Genomic DNA, 21396 nt, shown 5'->3' on the forward strand with positions numbered 1-21396 from the left:
AGAGAGGATGGGTATCAGCTTCATTTTGCATCTAGAGTAATGGGACTTACTTTCTAACACTGTACATATGCATATTTATAAAATTCTGCTACAACAACACAGTTTAGTTTACAAATACATAGATTTTATGATATTGAAATGTTTTACCAGGATTGGTATAAAATGTTTTAAAGAAAAGCTCTTTGACATAAAACCATTCCAATAATGTAGTGTATCATCTAACTACATTCAGTAACATAAATTGCATGGTTCAATGCTAGGCATAGTAGGTGCTCTTGGTAGCTATAACTGTTTATTTTGTATAGCCTATTGTAGATTAAATTGATTGAATTTGCTGTTTTAATAATTTGAAATGAAAAAGAAAATGCAATGAAATCTTTTCAGTTTAGATGTCCTTAATTTTCAATTTATGAACATTCGGACAGAAACTAAAGTTTATTTTTGTGCTATGAAGAAAGGTCTTCCAAACACACTTGAATACTTTAGTATTTCAAAGCATTTTCCTTAAAAGAATTTCTCCTAGCTGAGTGAATTAATTGGATTACTTAATGTTATTCTTAGAAATACCTAAGAATATTGCAGTTTCACAGTTTTATCAATTTATATTATTCTTTTATTTAGTTAACCTGAAATAATGTGGTTTTATTATAAATTTGCTTTCTACGAGTAGTTACCTTAACACAAAATTGACAGGCTTCATAAGAAAAAGTGCTTACCAGAGTTTGCTTTTTCTTAAAATTAGTTAAAGCTTTTAAAACTGTACTCTAATTCCCTAACTGAAGATCAATCATCAAAGGCTAAAATCTCACATATTAGACTGTGATGCTAGAAACACTGAAGTCATATCAACTGGGGAGACTTGTGAAATTCAAGTTTGGTCAACTTCATCCCCCTGAGAGTCCGTTTCTACATTGGTAACATTGCGAAATCTGTCCTACATACTCATAACATTTTTGTAATCCGAGGAGAAAATATGTGTAAAAACACTGAAGGAGGCCAAGGCAGGAGGTCACTTGAAGTTAGGAGTTCAAGACCAGCCTGGGCAACATAGTGAAACACTGTCTGTATTTAAAAAAAAAAAGCAAAAAATAAACATTTTGAAGATTATTTAAAATCTTCTGCTGTGTAGTAAGGCGGTATTTTATTACTTGGTTAAGAGGCAGCTTTATTCCAACAACTACATGACTTATTAGAAATAATATATGAGTGACTTCTCACAAGTAAGTTTGTCATTCATATTTACACCCAAGTTACTCTAAAAGGGTAGTACTATGTAGGTAATATATCACAAAATGTTTTCCAGAAAGGTGAGTAACAATAAATTACTTGGTCTTTTGGAAATAATGTAATAATTTTTGTATATTATATATTTGGATATTTATACATTCTCTTCAGCAAATATGCATTATCCAAGTTAGCATTGGAGTTCCTACCATATTGGGGTTCCTACCATTGAATCCCCTGATTTTCCTTTGGATCTTGGTTCCGCATGCTAATCTTTCTTACTCATTTCTCCAATGACTTTAACAGATGTAGAGAATATACAGAGATTCTGAAAATTCAACAAAATTATGCCTTGAACTATAGGAGTTGTATTCTAGCTACTTTGACCAGAAAGAAAATTTACTAGGGCTATGAACTAATGGAAACAGCACAGACTGAGTCAGCCCTAGGACTGTATTCAGCTCTTAGATTTATTAGGTGTCTGACTTTGAGCCAATCTGTTCAGTCAAACCTCACTTTTTAAACTGTCTGTAAAATGGGGATAATAACACCTATCTTAAACAGTCATAATGAAAAGTAAGATACTGCATATGCAGGACAGTATTTGACACATAATAAGTGCTCAATACAAGTTTTGGGTTTTTTTCTCTTCCCTTCCTCACCTTTAGGAGAATTTCTTTGTAGCTCCACTGGGCCAATTCATAGACTAGTAAAGAGGAATGAATAGACTATCTTATCATAGTTGCAGTAGTAGAAGATTTTTATTTACCTAGAAATGAATGTCAAAACTGTCAAAGCAGATTCAGTTGTCTGTCCATTTTCAGAAGTTCTGCCAGTCTTTAATCTACCAATTCACACAGATTCTGCTATACGTATACATCACTGATTTCCTAACAGCAGAATTTGACAATTAAATGCTCTCAAAAACATTTTTTTTTTTTTTTGCTTGCAGAAATATATGCTAGTAGCCTGAGATAGTTTTTCTAATAACAGGAATCCAGAACTAGAGAATAAAACAACCAAATTAGATTAGCCACAGCAATTCTTTTTTCTTTTCCTTTTTTCTTTTTCTTTTTGAGGCAGCCTTGCTCTGTCACCCAGGCTGGAGTGCAGTTGTGCGACCATGACTCATTGCAGCCTTGACTTCTTGGGCCCAAGTGATCCTCCCACTTCAGCCTCCTGAGTAGCTGGGACTACAGGCACACACCACCACACCTGGCTAATTTTAAAATTTTTTATAGAGAGAGGGTCTCCCTATGTTGCCCTGGCTGATCTCGAACTCCTGGCCTCAAGCAATTCTCCTGCCTTTACCTCCCAAAGTGTTGGGATTACAGGTGTGAGCAACCATACCCAGCCAACACAGCATTTCTTAAACTATTCAAAGCAGAGAAAACTTTTAAGTACTATGTCATCTCAGGAAAGTGTTTAAGATTGTCATAGATTTTATATGATTCTTGTGCGGTTTTTTTTGAGACTGGGTCTCACTTTTTCACCCAACCTAGAGTGCTGTGGCGCCAACGTGGCTCACTGCAGGCTTGACTTCCTGGGCTTAAGTGATTCTCCCCCCTCAGCTTCCTGTGTAGCTTGGACCACAGATGTGTGCTATCGTACCCAGCTAATTTTTAAAATTCACTTGTAGAGATGGGGAGTCTCACTTTATCGCCCAGGCTGGTCTTAAACTCCTAGGCTCAAGTAAGTGATCCACCCACCTTGGCCTGCTAGAGTGTTGGGATTACAGGCATGAGCCATTGTGCCCAGCCCATTCTTTCATATAATTTATCTTACATTTGATCCTTATTCCATGCTGTTTATAAATATAAATGATAATTTTATTAGAAAAATGTTTAAAATACAAATTTTTTTTTTGAGACAGGGTCTCACTGTCATCTAGGCTGGAGTGCAGTGATGCAATTACAGCTCACTGCAGCCTCGACCTCCTGGGCTCAAGCAATCCTCCCACCTCGGTCTCCCAAGTAGCTGGGACCACAGGTGTGTGCCACCAAGCTCAGCTAATTTTTAAGTTTTTTGTGCAGATGGGGTCTCCCTATGTTGCCCCAGCTAGTCTTGAATGCCTGGGCTCAGGTGATCCTCCTGCCTTGACCTCCCAAATTGCTGGGATTGCAGGCGTGAGCCACTGTACCTAGCCACAACACATTTTAAAATTTCTTGAGGAAAAGTCTCATTTTTAAACTTGTAGCTGCTATATTATTTCAACAGGAGTGACATATCCACCAGGTACTAATAATTAAAAAGTACCAGGTACCGGCACACACACCCCCCCACTCTACCCATACCATTAGGATAGTTGTGTTTTCCTATCTGAAGTAGTTCAACTTTTATACATTTAGACTATAAACTTTAATTTATTTAGATATTATAGGCCACTAAGATGTAAAAAAAAAAAAAAATTTCAACTGAAGTTAAGTTTTACCTTGTTACCAGATTCAGAAGAAGATGTTGTTGAAACTCCTGCAGTGTCCCATGATGAACATACACACCAAGAGATAAAGGGCCGAAAAACACTGGCAACTCCTGCAGTTCGCCGTCTGGCAATGGAAAACAATGTAAGTTCTCTGAATATTTAAGTCTGAGATTGTATAGGAAGTGTACATTTGTATCTCTGAAAAATTAGCCAACTATCCCATGATGAAATAGCTCAATGAAATTAAGGAAACATGAAAATATTTGCTACTGAAAAGTGATAGTTGCATAAAAATACATGGGAGAAATGAGAAGTTGTAAACTTATTGCTTACTATCAATTGAGCTGTATGATTTTATTATTCTTTCTTAGAGCCTAATAACAGTAAGAGCTACCATTTATTGAGCACTTGTAAATACCAGGTCTTAGGTCAGGTGCTCTAGAGGCACAGCATGAGATAGGAATTTGAAGGAGGGGAAACCTGTAAAGGGAATGAAGGAAGCAGGATAAGAAAGGGAAGAGAAGGGAAATTGGCCAGACATGGTTATGGTATCAAGCATCTGGCCTGTCCCAAAGCTTGCCGTGGTCCTAAGGAAAAAAAGAAAGACTCTGGCCTGATCTGAGGGTGCAAGGGAGAACCACAGAATTACTGCTTTGAGGCAAGGAGGCTGGCGTTTTGTATTTCCTCTGCCGGTCATTGACTGAATGGAAGGTGGAATGCCAGGCAGGGTGGCTCCCTTGCACTGGGATAGGTATTTACATATTCTCATTTAACCCTGTAAGATAAGGAGCTATTTTAAGACTTGGAGGGTTTAAGTAACTAGTCTAAAGTCACACAGCTAACATAGCAACAGCCAGAATTCAAAAGTGAGTCTATATCACTCCAAAACCTGTGCTTTTAGACGTTATGTACGACCTCAACAATCATTGCCTCCATTATTTGAGCACATATGTGCCAGACACTATAGACACATTATCTGTAATCCTCACAACGACCCTGCAGGAAGGTTGATTAACTTATCTAAAACCAAGTAAGCTGAACTAGGGATTTGAACACAAACCTGTCTGGTTCTGAAACCTGAATACTTCCCACTGTGCCCCACAATGAGACTTTTTGTTTGTCTCTTTTTGAGAAAAGTAAGGTTGTTGTGGGAAAAAAATAAAAGTTTATATTTTGTGAAATATGTAATAGGGTCATTAAAATGTTCATATTCTTTCAGCCAGTTATCCTGCCACTGGGGAACTATCCCAAGAAAATAATCTAGGAATCATTCTTCCTTGTATTTTATATAGCCAAAAATTAGAAGATGCATACGTGTTCAAATTATGTTATATATCCTTGATGAAATGTTATGTAACCCTTAAATGTGTTTAAGTATGAAGACCATTTAGCATAACAGAAAATAGATATAGTAACGTGGAACATTAGGTTATTAAGGGCATCAGATGAAATAATGATTTAACATTTTGCTTTGAAATCTATAAAGCATTTTAATAAATTTTTTCTTAATAATATAGAAAGAAATATATAGAAGAAATGTATGATTTGGCTTTCCTAAAACACTCCCTAAAGATGTGTACAGAATATTTGGATAGAGTGCTTGTATGATTACTAAAAATTAAATATTGGATTTAGTTATCAGAAATCATCTTTTTTTTCAATTTGCATATTTATGAATTGAGTTTGTTTAAAATTAAGAACCAGTGGCATTTACAGTTGTTTGTAACTGCCTAAAAATTATTTGTTTAAATTTTCATAGGCCATTTGTTACAAACTTAGTGTTTGCCTTAGTAAAGTCCTTTATTATTTTAGTCATCCTTAGAGATGCACTGATACAAATGAAATGGGGCCTATCCCTAAGAAATTAATACATACTATATATGAGGAGATCATTCCAAGCTTTTATGTTTATTTGTATTTACATAGAATTAAATGTTTTGTACTGATCTTTCCAAAGTAACTACCAGAAAAATAACTACTTCGAGAGAGCTTTTGTGTTATAATTAAGTTGTTATGTTTTTAACTGGTAGCCAATGTCAGAAACATTGGTCTAAATTTGGTATAGCATTTAGTTTCTCTTAAATTCTCAGCTCTCCCTCTTCTTATATAGTCCCCAAGAATAGAAAAGGTCGAGTAAGAATTATGCAAGAGATTTTAAAATACTTGAGTATAAAAATGTAAGTTTTCAGCTGGGCATAGTGGCTCATGCCTGTAATTCCAGCACTTTTGGGAGGCTGAGGTGAGAGGATAGCTTGAGGCTAGGAGTTCAAGACCAGCCAGGGCAACAGAGTGAGACCCTGTCTCTACAAAAAATTTTTTTAAAAAGTAAGTTTTCATAAATAGCTCTAGATTATATATAATATAGATACCTGATGGTTACCACATGCATATGTGAACAGTATATACAAAAGTAATGATTACTTAAGTAGAAAATGAAAAGGTTATTTCCTTTTACTAATTTATTGGACAGATATATTTTACCGTCAGTTGATCAAATTCCATTTTGAAACTTTAATGATGTTTTTAAGTAGTTGTACTTTTGGCATTAAAATATATCATTTTTTAGATTAAGCTGAGTGAAGTTGTCGGCTCAGGAAAAGATGGCAGAATACTTAAAGAAGATATCCTCAACTATTTGGAGAAGCAGACAGGAGCTATATTGCCTCCTTCACCCAAAGTTGAAATTATGCCACCTCCACCAAAGCCAAAAGACATGACTGTTCCTATACCAGTATCAAAACCTCCGGTATTCACAGGCAAAGACAAAACAGAACCCATAAAAGGTAATGATAATAAAAACAATAATATAAGGCAATAGTTCATTTATTTTGGGGGAAGCTACCTCAGTAGATAAACGTATATAATACGGTGTTTTCAAGTCTTACTGAAGGGAAAGTTCAACTTCAGTCAGCATATAATTTTTATTTTTTTTATTTTATTATTTTATTTTTTTTTTGAGACGGAGTTTTGTTCTTGTTGTCCAGACTGTAGTGCAGTGGCACGATCTTGGCTCACTGCAGCCTCTGCCTCCCAGGTTCAAGCGATTCTCCTGCCTCAGCCTCTTGAGTATCTGGGATTACAGGTGCATGCCACCATGCTCAGCTAATTTTTTGTATTTTTAGTAGAGACAGGGTTTCATCATGTTGGCCAGGCTGGTCTCGCACTCCTGATCTCAGGTGATCCACCCTCCTCAGCCTCCCAAAGTGCAGGGATTACAGGCATGAGCCACTGCGCCTGGCCATAATTTTTAAATGGTGAAATAACATAGCTTTTCCAGGAAACACTTCCAATTTATGTGTACCATTAACTTCTGAAGAGTAATACATTAGCAGGTTTCTTGAAATATAAACTTGTATACTGATAATTGCTCTGTTTGGACACACAGGATATTTTAAACATTCACTATTTGTAGTTAGCTTTCAAAACAACTAGTCTGATTTGTTATTTATAAACTCTTGGAATGATTAACTTCCAGAAGAGTGGCTTTGCAGGAAAGCTGTTAGGGAAATACATGGCTTGCATTCTTTTGAATTTTTTATATAACACAGCATTTAAAGCAGTTACCTGCTATGTTATTGCATTTGCCTCTGAGTGTCATGATGCAGTCAATGTTCCAGCTTTGAAATTAATGACTTTCGGCCAGGCGCGGTGGCTCACGCTTGTAATCCCAGCACTTTGGGAGGCCGAGGCGGGCGGATCACGAGGTCAGAAGATCGAGACCACGGTGAAACCCCGTCTCTACTAAAAATACAAAAAAATTAGCCGGGCGTGGTGGCGGGCACCTGTAGTGCCAGCTACTCAGAGAGGCTGAGGCAGGAGAATGGTGTGAACCCGGGAGGCGGAGCTTGCAGTGAGCCGAGATTGCGCCACTGCACTCCAGCCTGGGCGACAGAGCGAGACTCTGTCCCAAAAAAAAAAAAAAATTAGTGACTTTCAATGTAATGTAATGAAGAGAGTAGTAAGAGGAAGGGTTTAACTGAGAGAGTAAAAGACATTAGAGAACCTTCCATTTTAGTTACTTTAAAAAAAAAAAGGATGAAGAGATTTGAGAATTTAAATAAATGAATAACAATTGAATGCTTTTCAGGCTTTCAAAAAGCAATGGTCAAGACTATGTCTGCAGCCCTGAAGATACCTCATTTTGGTTATTGTGATGAGATTGACCTTACTGAACTGGTTAAGCTCCGAGAAGAATTAAAACCCATTGCATTTGCTCGTGGAATTAAACTCTCCTTTATGCCTTTCTTCTTAAAGGTGAGATTCATTCATTTCAAACAAGGGTTGAGTAGGACATTTATTTGTTTGTTTGTTTGTGTTTTTGAGACAGACTTTCACTCTTGTCACCCAGGCTGAAGTGCAATGGCACGATCTCGGCTCACTGCAACCTCCACTTCCCAGGTTCAAACAATTCTCTTGCCTTAGCCTCCTGAATAGCTGGGAATACAGGCACCTGCCACCACGCCTGGCTAATTTTGTATTTTTAGTAGAGACGTGATTTCACCATGTTGGTCAGGCTGGTCTTGAACTCCTGACCTCAGGTGATCCACCCCCACCCCAACCTCCCAAAGTGCTGGAATTCCAGGCGTGAGCCACCATACCCGGCCCCAAGTAGGACATTTAAATTTTGCTTTGCCAACATGCAATGTGTGGACTGTGGCCTTGAATAAAAATACTACTTTTCGCAACATCAGATAGTTAGAAAATGTGCCATTTCTTTGTTCAATAGGAAATTATAAAATTGAAATTTCTATATTATATTTTTAGCCACTTATCTTTGAGCTAGGTAGAGACAATTCTGCCAGCTAAGTAAAGCCTTTAATCCTAAAAGGATCACTCCAACCAAGTCTTGGTTTGAACTAAAATGAGACTCGATATTAATTTTGCAATATCACTGACATATATTTAATACTTATTTTCATTTACTCAACAAACTTATATTGAGGATCCTGGGAATTATTTCTAGTGCTAAGCCTTGGGACCAGTAAAAAATGGAGTAAGACCATCAGCTGACCTTGAGCAGCTTACAATCTAGCTCACATTAGTGACTGTGCAGCAGCTACCATGTGCCAGCCTCCATACTAAGCATGCTGTATACATTATCTCTTTTTTTTTTTTTGGTGTGAATCTCATTTATTGAAAACATTATTTCTCACCTTTCTCAAATCGAAGACTGCAAAAAATAAAAGCAGTGCTTTATTGAGTTGTCATGAGCCTCGGGCAGGAGCAGCAGCGCTGCCTCTCCACGCTCCGGGAAACCGCAGCTGGCGTGTGCCACATCGGTCCCACGTCGCTTTACAAAACAGTCCTGAAGCTTAATCAAATAAAACTATTGTACACAACATTTACATTAGAAAAAGGGAGCTGGGTGTGGGAAAGCCGGGCCTGGTGTTCCCTTTAAGCGAAGGTGGCTCCACAGTTGGGGCATCTTCACTTCCTCAAGGCAAAACGGCAGATGAACCCAAAGGGGAACAGGATGATGGCCAGGAAGATGGATTCCCAGAAAGGTGAAGCAGTCCTGCAGCACCCCGACCCTGCAGACGGGACAGCCTCCCACGACCACGATAGAGTTGGTAGGATAGCGGGTGACGGTCCGGCTATGGATGTTGTAGGCCCTGGGATGGTGGGTGGGTATCCCTGTGACGAGGTAGGGGTAGGGCGCGGCGGGGGTGGCGCCGTAGCCATGCGGGCCGCACGCGTAGTCACCCTGGCCGGCCTCCTGGTTGTAGGCGGGCGGCCGCTCCGGCAGCAGAGTCTTGTGGTCCATGGCGGCCTGGCCGCGCCCGCCGCTCCGGCCCGGCTTGGCTCGGTCGGCCCCGGCGGGGACGCGGCGGACCAGGTGGCTTGGGCCCCTCTGAGGCAGACGCAGGGCGGGGCCCATTATCTCTTAATTCTCACAGTAACCCTGACGTGTAAATATTACTGTCCCCACTTTCCATTTAAGGAAACTGGGTCTCAGAGAGGTTGAGAAACTGGTTAAGGACTTATAGCTAACAGGTGGAGAAGCTCTTTCAGGTTCTGGTCTGTTTTACTCAGAAGGACATACTGATGTCTATAATGCCAACATGTTCAGTCCTTTCTCTACACTGCACCAAGACTGGTCTTCCATAAATCAAATTATTGTAATATTCTCTGATTCTTTGCAGTGGTTCCCTTTCGTTGCCTTTAGGGTAATTTCCATACTCCTTAGTGTGGCATACAAATGTGTTATAAGTCTCTGCTGCCTGCCTCTCCGTTCTTATCTCACTCCCTCATATTAAGCTCCCCATAATTGCTGGAATACACAATTCCACCTGTAGTGCCCCTTCTTCTCGATCAAACACCTGAAAATCCCAAACTGGTCAAGTACAGACTCTTTCTGTGGCTGTCACTATTTGAATTAAATGCTCTTGTTTCCCACTGTTACTTATCTCAGTGCATTGTGAGTGCTTACTCAGTTTTCTCTTCACTTACTGGGCGCTGGGCCTCAAGAGGCAGAAACTATTCTCCTTTATCTCCTTTTTTTTTTTTAGAAAGGGTTCACTCTGTTGCCCAGGCTGCTGGAGTGCAGTGGCACAATCACAGCTCACTGCAACCTTGAACTCCTGGGCTCAAGTGATCCTCTGCCTCAGCCTCCCGAGAAGCTGGAACCACAGGTGTGCACCACCACACCTGCCTAATTTTTTTTATTCTTAGTAGAGGTGTATCTCACAGTGTTGCCCAGGCTGGTCTTACAGGGATGAGCCACCATGCCTGGCTATTTTGTTTTAAAATAAAACATAAGTTTCAGAACATTCAAAAAAAATACTACACAGTATTGTAGAGGGGGAACAAATGACTAATCCATTGACATATACCTTGTATTTTCTTGGACAAAATTTGGATTATACTCAAAACTCTATTTTTATATGTAACAGTTTAGACTAACCTTAGGGGTTTTTAGATAAAGACTACTAAAATTACAGTTATTGAATCAAATGCTTACTAAAACTTTCAAGTTGGCTGGGCTCAGTGGCTCACGACTGTAATCCCAACACTTTAAGAGGCCAAAGCAGGCAGATTGCTTGAGCTCAGGAGTTCTCAAGACCAGCCTGGGCAACATGGTGAAACCCCATCTCTACAAAAAATACAAAAGTTACCTGGGCATAGTGGCATGCGCCTGTAGTTCCAGCTACTCGGGAGGCTGAGGCAAGAGGATCACTCGAGCCAAGGACGTTGAGGCTACAGTGAGCTGAGATCACGCCACTGCACTCCAGGTGGGTAACAAAGCAAGACCCTGTCTCAAAAACAAACAAGAAAAAATTTTCAAGTCATAAAAATTAAGGAACTCGTAGCAGTTCTTTTAATTATATTTTTCTTCAGTTGATCTACTCTCTTAACCTGTCCTAACTAAACTAATGACTATGAAATGTCTCTATATATTTAAACTTTTTTCTTAACTCTCTAGTTCAAGGATTTGATTTTTTTTCCATCAAGACCCCTGATGCACTGAGAAGAATAACACAATGCATGTAAAGAACTTTAACAGGGACCAGACAAGGGCAGTGAGGAAGGGAATTCTTTTTAAGAATGATCTTAAGCATTTTTATTTTGCTATCTTTTAAATTTAATACAATGCATGGCCACCACATGTAAGGTATGAAACTTGATTATTAGATCCCGAAAACAGATTATCAAGAACATTTTGGGTACAGTTAGGGAAATCTGAATATGGACAGGAAAGAAATGGTATTAAGTGACAAAAGGAAAAAAGAAAGGGAGAAGGCGGCCGAGAGGGAAAATATAAATGCTGTTCAGTGAGACTTGAGCTGTAAAGTAAATGTTCAGGCCATCTCTGCCCTTCAGCTGGCCAAGGACACCAAGTAGCAAACTGGCATCTAACCGTCAGTGCGCTTTGAAACCCTCGTTACGTGTTCTTTCCACACAGAGAAATAGCTTACCTGCTTTTTTGTGTTTTGATTCCTAGTTTTGAACTACAGGTTTACTTCTCATGGAAATCTTAAGATCAACATAGTAAGGAAATCACCTAGAATTTAGACATTTTCTTTGGAACTTTGGCTGGTCTGTATCATTATTTTGAAAATCTCCTTGATGTTTCTAAGCTACCTGACTATCTTTTATTCTTTAGTAATTAGGGTGACTATTTCTTTTTTTTTTTTTTTTTGAGACAGAGTCTTGCTCTTGCCCAGGCTGGAGTGCAGTGGCGCGATCTCGGCTCACTGCAAGCTCCGCCTCCCAGGTTCACGCCATTCTCCTGCCTCAGCCTCCTGAGTAGCTGGGACTACAGGCGCCCGCCACCACGTCTGGCTAATTTTTTTGTGTTTTTAGTAGAGACAGTGTTTCACTCTGTTAGCCAGGATGGTCTCGATCTCCTGACCTTGTGATCTGCCCGCCTCGGCCTCCCAAAGTGCTGGGATTACAGGCATGAGCCACCACGCCCAGCCAGGGTGACCTATTTCTACATTGCTTGAAGGTAACATTGGCAGTAATGTGACTAGGTACCTGTAGACTTGAAATTAAACTCAGCATGAATAAGAGTTCTCTCTCTCCCTCCTTTTATACCTCTTATTGTTTCAAATTCCCTATTCCTTCTGAGTTAAAAGTGCTAAAATTGCATTCTTTTTCTGTTAAACAGGCTGCTTCCTTGGGATTACTACAGTTTCCTATCCTTAATGCTTCTGTGGATGAAAACTGCCAGAATATAACATATAAGGTTGGCTATGCAGAGTGAAAATGTTCTTATTATTAATAGAAGATGGGGCAAACGTGCTTGTAGATTAGAGAGACTTCTATTGTACCTCAAATAGTGATCTTTTTTAGACTAGAATTAAAGGTATAGAGTAAAACATTAAACTTAAGTGTAATTCATTGTTGTTGTTTCTGTGTTTAATAATACTGTTTAGATATGGAGATTCTTAAAACCATTTTTAAGCTTTTTTTTGTTTGTTTTCTGCTTAAAATAATGGAAATACATAGCTGTATGGCAGATTATGTTACCCACTCTACTTACTCTCTCAAAAAGAAGCAGCTCTTTCAAAATTGAATTCCTGGAATTTTATTATTATTATTATTATTATTATTATTATTATTATTATTATTATTATTGGCAGAGTCTCACTCTGTCACCAGTTTGGAGTGCAGTGTTGTGATCGTGGCTCACTGCAACCTCGACCTCTCAGGCCCAAGCAATCTTTCTGCCCCAGCCTCCTGTGTAGCTGGGACTATAGGCATGTGCCACTATGCCCAACTAATTTTTAAATTTTTTGTAGAGACGTGGTCTCATTATGTTGCCCAGGCTGGTCTTGAACTTCTGGTCTAAGCAATCCTCCTGCCTCAGCCTCCCAAAGTGCTGGGATTACAGGCATGAACCACTGCGCCTGGCAAATTCCTGGAGTTTTAAGATTAAGAATAATTTAAGTGAGAAAAGTAATAAAAGTTTGAATTCAATTTGAGTAAACTCTTCTGTGAGGAGTGAAAGTTTCTTAAGACCAAGAACTCTTTTTGAGATGCCTTTCCTTAAGTTTACTTATCATTAGAAGTGTACAACCAGAGGCTGGGCACGGTAGCTCACGCCTATAATCCCAGCACTTTGGGAGGCCGAGGCAGGTGGATCATGTGAGGTCAGAAGTTTGAGACCAGCCTGGCCAACATTGTGAAACCCTGTCTCTACTAAAAATACAAAAATTAGCCAGCTGTGGTGGCCAGCGCCTGTAGTCTTAACTACTTAGGAGGCTGAGGTGGGAGAATTGCTTGAACCCAGGAGGCAGAGGTTGCAGTGAGCCAAGATTGTGCCACTGCACTCCAGCGTGGGCGACAAGAGCAAAATTCCATTTCAAAAAGAGAATTAAGAAAAGAAAAAAAAGACATGTACAACTAGAAAGTGAGCTTAGATATTCTGGGAGGTCAGCTGCCATATGGTTAATACAGTCAGCTGTATTAATTTTAATTTTAATATCTCCTGATTAAGTATATACTTATCACAAAAATTTCAGGCAAGAAAATAATGATGTTGGCCAGGTGTGGTGGCTCCTGCCTGTAATCCCAGCACTTTGGGGGACAGAGGTAGGAGGATGGCTTGAGCCTAGGAATTCAAGACCAGCATGGGCAACAAAGTGAGGAGGCCCCCATCTCTACAGAAAAAAAAAAAATTAGCCAGGCGTGGTGGTGCATGCCTATAGTTTTAGCTGCTTGGGAGGCTGAGGCAGGAGAATCATAGGATACCTGGGAGATGGAGGTTGCTGTGAGTTGTGATCATGCCACTGCACTCCAGCCTAGGTGACAAAGTGAAACCCTGCCTTTGTCAAAAAAAAAAAGAAAAGAAAAAAGAAAACAAAGATGTTTACCCTCAATTCCATGACCCTAAGATAACTCACTGTTTATGTTGAGATATACATCTTTCTAGGATTTCATTTTTACATACTTTTTAGAAGATATAGAATTATTTATACTTTCTTTAACTTGCTTTTTTCTTTTTCTTTTTCTTTTTTTTTTTTTTTTTTGAGACAGGATCTCACTCTGTTGCCTATCTAAAGTATTCCCCATAGAGAATATCTATGCTGTGGTGTAATCATCGCCTCACTGCACCGTCCACCCTCAGCCTTCCGAGTAGCTGGGACTATAGGCATGTGCCACCATGCCTAGCTAATTTTTGTACTTTTTTTTTTTTTTGTAGAAATAAGGTCTTGCCATGTTGCCCAGGCTGGTCTCTAACTCCTGGGCTCAAGTGATCCACCCACCTCAGCCTCTCAAAGTGCTGGGTTACAGGCATGAGCCACCGTGCCCAGCCTCTTCTTGTTCGTTTACTATATTGTAGACGTCATTATGTGTCAACAAATATAGCTTTGTTATTTAGCCAGTGGCCTATTTATAAACATTGTGATTATTTGCAGTTTCTCAAACTTATAAAGTGTGTCCTCAACATCCCTGTGTATCCCTACATACTTCTGCACTTAGTTCCTTAACACAAATTTTTATAAATGTTGGTACATGTTGTCATATGTTCTCCAGAAAGTCTATACAGGTTAAGTATCCGTTACCTGAAATGCTTGGGACCACAAGCGTTTTGGATTTAAGACTTTTTTGGATTATGGAATATTTGCATATACAAAAGAGACATCTTGAGGACAGGACCCAAGTCCAAACATGAAATTCACTTATGTTTCATTTACCCCTCATACACATAGCCTGAAGGTAATTTTATATAATATTTTTGACATTTTTGTGCATGAAACAAAGTTTGTTTTTTTTTAATTTTTATTTTTTGTTTTTGGAGATAGAGTCTTGCTCTGTGGCCCAGGCTGGAGTGCAGTGGTGCAATCTCGGCTCACTGTAAGCTCTGCCTCCTGGGTTCACGCCATTCTCCTGCCTCAGCCTCCTGAGTAGCTGGGACTACAGGCGCCTGCCACTATGCCTGGGTAATTTCTTTTTGTATTTTTAGTAGAGACGGGGTTTCACTGTGGTAGCCAGGATGGTCTCGATCTCCTGACCTCGTGATCCGCCCGCCTCGGCCTCCCAAAGTGCTGGGATTACAGGCGTGAGCCACCGTGCCCAGCCACAAAGTTTTTTCTTTTTTCTTTTTTTGACACAGGGTTTTGCTCTGTCACCCATGCATAATCATAGCTTATTGTAACCTAAAACTCTTGGGGTCAAATGATCCTCCCACCTCAGCCTCCCAAGTAGCTGAGACTACAGGCATGTGCCATAATTAAAAAAAATTTTTTTGTAGCTAATTAAAAAAATTTTTTTGTAGAGATGGAGTCTTGCTATGTTGCCCAGGCTGGTCTTGAACTCCTGGCCTCAAGCAATCCTTCTGCATCAGTCTCCCAAAGTGTTGGGATTATAGGCATGAGCCACTATGGCCAGAACAATGGCTGCATTTTTCTGTTTTTTTTTTTTTGTTTTTTTTTTATTGATGGGCTCTGATATGGTTAAATATTACAAAATGAGAACTGTTTCAACAACTATGCAGCATAGTGTTTAAGGACAAAATATTGAATATACTTTTTATTATATATGTATTTTATCACATAGTAAGGAATGCTGAGGTGCTTAATCCATCCAATAAATCAAAAATAAAAACTTTACATTTCTATATTTGTCAGTATACAGAATTCTGAAGATGGATCTTGACTCAGGGTGATAAATCAGTTTTCAAGGAAATTGGCTACATCACATGACATCATTTCAGCCCTCAAAAGTTTCCGATGTTGGAGCATTTCAGATTTCAGATATTTGGACTAGGGATGCTCAACCTGTACCAGTTACATTCCCACTAACAATGTTGGGAAATAGCCTATTGCCTACATTCTTATCAATAAAAAATTATCATCTTTTTTTGGACAGAGTCTTACTCTGTCTCCCAGGCTGGAGTGCAGTGGCACAATCTCGGCCCACTGCAGCCTCCACCTCATGGGTTCAAGCGATTCTCGTGCCTCAGCCTCCCGAGTAGCTGGGATCACAGGCCTGTGCCACCATGCTAATTTTTGTATTTTTAGTAGAGATGGGGTTTCACTATGTTGGCCAGGCTGGTCTTGAACTCATGACCTCAGATAATCTAGCCACCTTGGCCTCCCAGAGTACTGGGATTACAGGTGTGAGCCACTGCGCCTGGCCCAAAAAATCTTTTAAAAATTATTTTTAAATTATTTCTTTTAAATCACTACCAATCTGGTAAAAATGAGTTTTGGTAGTGGTTTCTAGATGGCAGTGAAGGTTGATCCTTTCTTTGCTGTTAGCTTATTCATTAAAAGCCCTGCTGTACAATTTTTATTTTTTAGGCTTCTCATAACATTGGGATAGCAATGGATACTGAGCAGGGTTTGATTGTCCCTAATGTGAAAAATGTTCAGATCTGCTCTATATTTGACATCGCCACTGAACTGAACCGCCTCCAGAAATTGGGCTCTGTGGGTCAGCTCAGCACCACTGATCTTACAGGAGGAACATTTACTCTTTCCAACATTGGATCAGTGAGTAATAATGTTGAAATACATAAACCATTACTTAAGGTTTCTGATCATATGCTTAATTAAAAATAGAAAATGTCACTTGGCATTTGTTACTGGAAAAATCTTAACTTTTAATACTCTCCTTTTTTTTTTTTTTTTTTAAATAGATTGGTGGTACCTATGCCAAACCAGTGATAATGCCACCTGAAGTTGCCATCGGGGCCCTTGGATCAATTAAGGTACATGTATTAGATAACTGAAAAATGGAGTTTAAGCAAATTCAGGGACTAAACACAATGAAGAGTAACCATTTCTAAGGTTTCCCCCTCCTTTTGTAGGTTTAAGTTTCTGAGTTTATCTTAGAAAGTCTATTATTTCTTTTTTTCTTTTCTTTTTTTTTTTTTTTTTTACTTTAAGTTCTGGGATACGTGTGCAGAATGTGCAGGTTTGTTACATAAGTATACACATGCCATGGTGGTTTGCTGCACCCATCAACCTGTCATCTACATTAGGTATTTCTCCTAATGATATTCCTCCCCTAGCCCCCAACCCCACGACAGGTCCCCAGTGTGTGATGTTCCCCACCCTCTGTCCACGTGTTCTCATTGTTCAACTCCCACTTATGAGTGAGAACATGCAGTGTTTGGTTTTCTGGTTTCCAGCTTCATCCATGTCCCTTCAAAGGACATGAACTCGCTCTTTTTTATGGCTGCATAGTATTCCATGGTGTATACGTGCCACATTTTCTTTATCCAGTCTAACATTGATGGGCCAAAATTGACAAATCAGATCTAATTAAACTAAAGAGCTTCTGCACAGCAAAAGAAACATCTTGGTTCCAAATCTTTGCTATTGTGAATAGTGCTGCAATAAACATACATGTGCATGTGTCTTCATAGTAGCATGATTTATAATCCTTTGGGTATATACTCAAAATAAGCAATGGGATTGCTGGGTCAAATGGTATTTCTGGTGCTAGATCTTGAGGAATCACCACACCGTCTTCCACAATGGTTGAACTCATTTACCCTCCCACCAACAGTGTAAAAGCGTTTCTATTTCTCCATATTCTCTCCAGCATCTGTTATTTCCTGCCTTTTTAATGATCGCCATTGTAACTGACATGGTATCTCATTGTAGTTTTGATTTGCGTTTCTCTAATGACCAGTGATCATGAGCTTTTTCTCTTGTTTGTTGGCGATATAAATGTCTTCTTTTGAAAAGTGTCTGTTCATATCCTTCGCCCACTTTATGATGGGTTGTTTGTTTTTTTCTTGTAAATTTGTTTAAGTTCCTTGTAGATTCTGGATATTAGCCCTTTCTCAGATGGATAGATTGCAAAAATGTTCTCCCATTCTTTAGGTTGCCTGTTCTCTCTGATGATAGTATCTTTTGCTGTGCAGAAGCTCTTTAGTTTAATTAGATCTGATTGTCAATTTTGGCTTTGTTGCAATCGCTTTTGGTATTTTAGTCATGAAGTCTTTGCCTATGCCTATGTCCTGAATGGTATTGCCTGGGTTTTCTTCTAGGGTTTTTATGGTTTTAGGTCTTATGTTTCAGTCTTTAATCCATCTTCAGTTAATTTTTGTATAAGGTGTAAGGAAGGGGTCCGTCCAGTTTCAGTTTTCTGCATATGACTAGCCAGTTGTCCCAACACCATTTATTAAATATGGAATCTTTGCCCCATTGCTTGTTTTTGTCAGGTTTGTCAAAGATCAGATGGGTTGTAGATGTGTGGTGTTATTTCTGAGGCCCCTGTTCAGTTCCATTGGTCTATCTCTCTGTTTTGGTACCAGTACCATGCTGTTTTGGTTACTGTAGCCTTGTAGTATAGTTTGAGGTCAGGTAGCATGATGCCTCCAGCTTCGTTCATTTTGTTTAGATGATCTTGGCTATATGGGCTCTCTTTTGGTTCCATATGAAATTTAAAGTAGTTTTTTCTAATTCTGTGAAGAAAGTCAATGGTAGCTTGATGGGAATAGTATTGAATCTATAAATTACTTTGGGCAGTTTGGCCATTTTCACAATATTGATTGTTTCTATCCATGAGCATGGAATGTTTTTCCATTTGTTTGTGTCCCCTCATATTTCCTTGAGCAGTGGTTTATAGTTCTCCTTGAAGAGGTCCCTCACATCCCTTGTAAGTTGTATTCCTAGGTATTTTATTCTCTTTGAAGCAATTGTGAATGGGAGTTCACTTATGATTTGGCTCTCTGTTTGTCTGTTATTGGTGTTTAGGAATGCTTGTAATTTTTGCACATTAATTTTGTATCCTGAGACTTTGCTGAAGTTGCTTATCAGCTTAAGGAGATTTGGGGCTGAGCTGATGGGGTTTTCTAAATATACAATCATGTCATCTGCAGACGGAGATAATTTGACTTCCTCTCTTCCTATAGAATACGCTTTATTTCTTTCTCCTGCCTGATTGCCCTGGCCAGAACTTCCAATACTATGTTGAACAGGAGTGGTGAGAGAGAGGGCATCCTTGTCTTGTGCCGGTTTTCAAAGGGAATGCTTCCAGCTTTTGCCCATTCAGTATAATATTGGCTATGGGTTTATCATAAATAGCTCTTATTATTTTGAGATATTTTCCATCAATATGTAGTTTGAGTGTTTTTAGCACGAAGAGTTGTTGAATTTTGTCAAAGGCCTTTACTGCGTCTATTGAGATAATCACGTGGTTTTTGTCATTGGTTCTGTTTATGTGATGGATTACGTTTATTGATTTGCGTATGTTGAACCAGCCTTGCATCCCAGGGATGAAGCCAACTTGATTGTGATGGATAAGCTTTGTAATGTGCTTCTGGATTCAGTTTGCCAGTATTTTATTGAGGATTTTGGCATCGATGTTCATCAGGGATATTGGCCTGAAGTTTTCTTTTTGTGTGTGTGTCTCTGCCAGGTTTTGGTATCAGGATGATGCTGGCCTCATAAAATGAGTTAGGGAGGATTCCCTTTTTTTCTGTTGTTTGGAATAGTTTCAGAAGGAATGGTACCAGCTCCTCTTTGTACCTGTGGTAGAATTTGGCTGTTAATCTGTCTAGTCCTGGGCTTTTTTTGGTTGGTAGGCTATTAATTACTACCTCAATTTCAGAACTTGTTATTGGTCTATTCAGGGAGTCGACTTTTTCCTGATTTAGTTTTGGAAGGGTGTATGCATCCAGGAATGTATCCATTTCTTCTAGATTTTCTAGTTTATATGTGAAGAGGTGTTTATAGTATTCTCTGATGGTAGTTTGTATTTCTGTGGCATCAGTGGTGATATCCCCTTTATCATTTTTTATTGTGTCTATTTGATTCTTCTCTCTTTTCTTCATTAGTCCAGCTAGTGGTCCATCAATTTTGTTAATCTTTTCAAAAAACCAGCACCTGGATTGATTTTTTTGAAGGGTTTTTTGTCTCTCTATCTCCTTCAGTTCTGCTCTGATCTTAGTTATTTCTTGCCTTCTGCTAGCTTTTGAATGTGTTTGCTCTTGCTTCTCTAGTTCTTTTAATTGTGATGTTAGGGTATTGATTTTAGATCTTTCCTGCTTTCTTCTGTGGGCATTTAGTGCTATAAATTTCCCTCTACACATGCTTTAGCTGTGTCCCAGAGATTCTGGTATGTTGCATCTTTGTTCTCATTGGTTTCAAAGAACATCTTTATTTCTGCCTTCATTTAATTATTTATCCAGCAGTCATTCAAGAGCAAGTTATTTGGTTTCCATGTAGTTGTGTGGTTTTGAGTGAGTTTCTTAATCCTGAGTTCTAATTTGATTGCACTGTGGTCTGAGAGACTGCTTGTTATTGTTTCCATTCTTTTGCATTTGCTGGGAGAGTTTTACTTGCAATTGTGTGTTCGATTTTAGAACAAGTGCTATGTGGTGCTGAGAAGAATGTATATTCTGTTGATTTGGGGTGGAGAGTTCTGTAGATGTCTGTTAGGTCCACTTGGTTCAGAGCTGAGTTCAAGTCCTGAAGATGCTTGTTAATTTTCTGTCTCGTTGTTCTGTCTAATATTGACAGTGGGGTGTTAAAGTCTCCCACTATTATTGTGTGAGAATCTAAGTCTCTTTGCAGGTCTCTAAGAACTTGATTTATGAATCTGGGTGCTCCTGTATTGGGTGCATATATATTTAGGATAGTTAGCTCTTCTTGTTGCATTGATCCCTTTACTATTGTGTAATGCCCTTCTTTGTCTTTTTTTTTTATCTTTGTTGGTTTAAAGTCTGTTTTATCAGAGACTAGGATTGCAACCCCTGCTTTTTTTTTTTTTTTTTTCTTTCCACTTGCTTAGTAAACCTTCCTCCATCCCTTTATTTTGAGCCTGTGTGTATCTTTGCACATGAGATGGGTCTCCTGAATATAGCACATTGATGGGTCTTGACTCTTTATCCAATTCGCCAATCTGCGTCTTTTAATTAGGGCATTTAGCCCATTTACATTTGAAGTTAATATTGTTACATGCAAATTCAATACTGTCTTTATGATGATAGCTGGTTATTTTGCCTGTGACTTGATGCAGTTTCTTCATAGTGTCGATGGTTTTTACATTTTGGGTTGCTTTTTTAGTGGCTGCTACTGGTTGTTCCTTTCCATGTTTAGTGCTTCCTTCAGGAGCTCTTATAGGGCAGGCTTGGTGATGACAAAGTCTGTCAGCATTTGCTTGTCTGTAAAGGATTTTATTTCTCCTTCACTTATGAAGCTTAGTTTAGCTGGATGTGAAATTCTGGGTTGAAAATTCTTTTCTTTAAGAATGTTGAATATTGGTCCCCACACTCTTCTGGCTTGTAGAGTTTCTGCTGAGAGATCTGCTGTTAGTCTGATGGGCTTCCCTTTGTGGGTAAC

General features: G+C 39.1%; 1 protein-coding gene and 1 pseudogene across 7 annotated transcripts in view; one reads left to right on the plus strand and one right to left on the minus strand.

Annotated features, from left to right (window-relative positions):
* Window positions 1–21396, plus strand: part of DBT (dihydrolipoamide branched chain transacylase E2) — a 74760-nt gene that overhangs the window by 29834 nt on the left and 23530 nt on the right. For all 7 annotated transcript variants that reach the window (XR_009213676.1, XM_058439547.1, XM_058439544.1 and 4 more), the window contains 6 exons: window positions 3667–3788; window positions 6213–6429; window positions 7734–7900; window positions 12258–12335; window positions 16399–16590; window positions 16737–16808. Coding sequence is in view for 6 of the 7 variants with exons in the window: in XM_058439547.1 (XP_058295530.1) it covers window positions 3667–3788; window positions 6213–6429; window positions 7734–7900; window positions 12258–12335; window positions 16399–16590; window positions 16737–16808 (848 nt within the window). In the remaining variant the exon portion in view is untranslated. The remainder of the gene's footprint in view (window positions 1–3666; window positions 3789–6212; window positions 6430–7733; window positions 7901–12257; window positions 12336–16398; window positions 16591–16736; window positions 16809–21396) is intronic.
* Window positions 9041–9453, minus strand: LOC116469720 (membrane protein BRI3-like; annotated as a pseudogene).

This window comes from Hylobates moloch, unplaced genomic scaffold (assembly GCF_009828535.3).
Source record: "Hylobates moloch isolate HMO894 unplaced genomic scaffold, HMol_V3 SCAFFOLD_5, whole genome shotgun sequence".
Lineage (NCBI taxonomy): Eukaryota > Metazoa > Chordata > Mammalia > Primates > Hylobatidae > Hylobates > Hylobates moloch.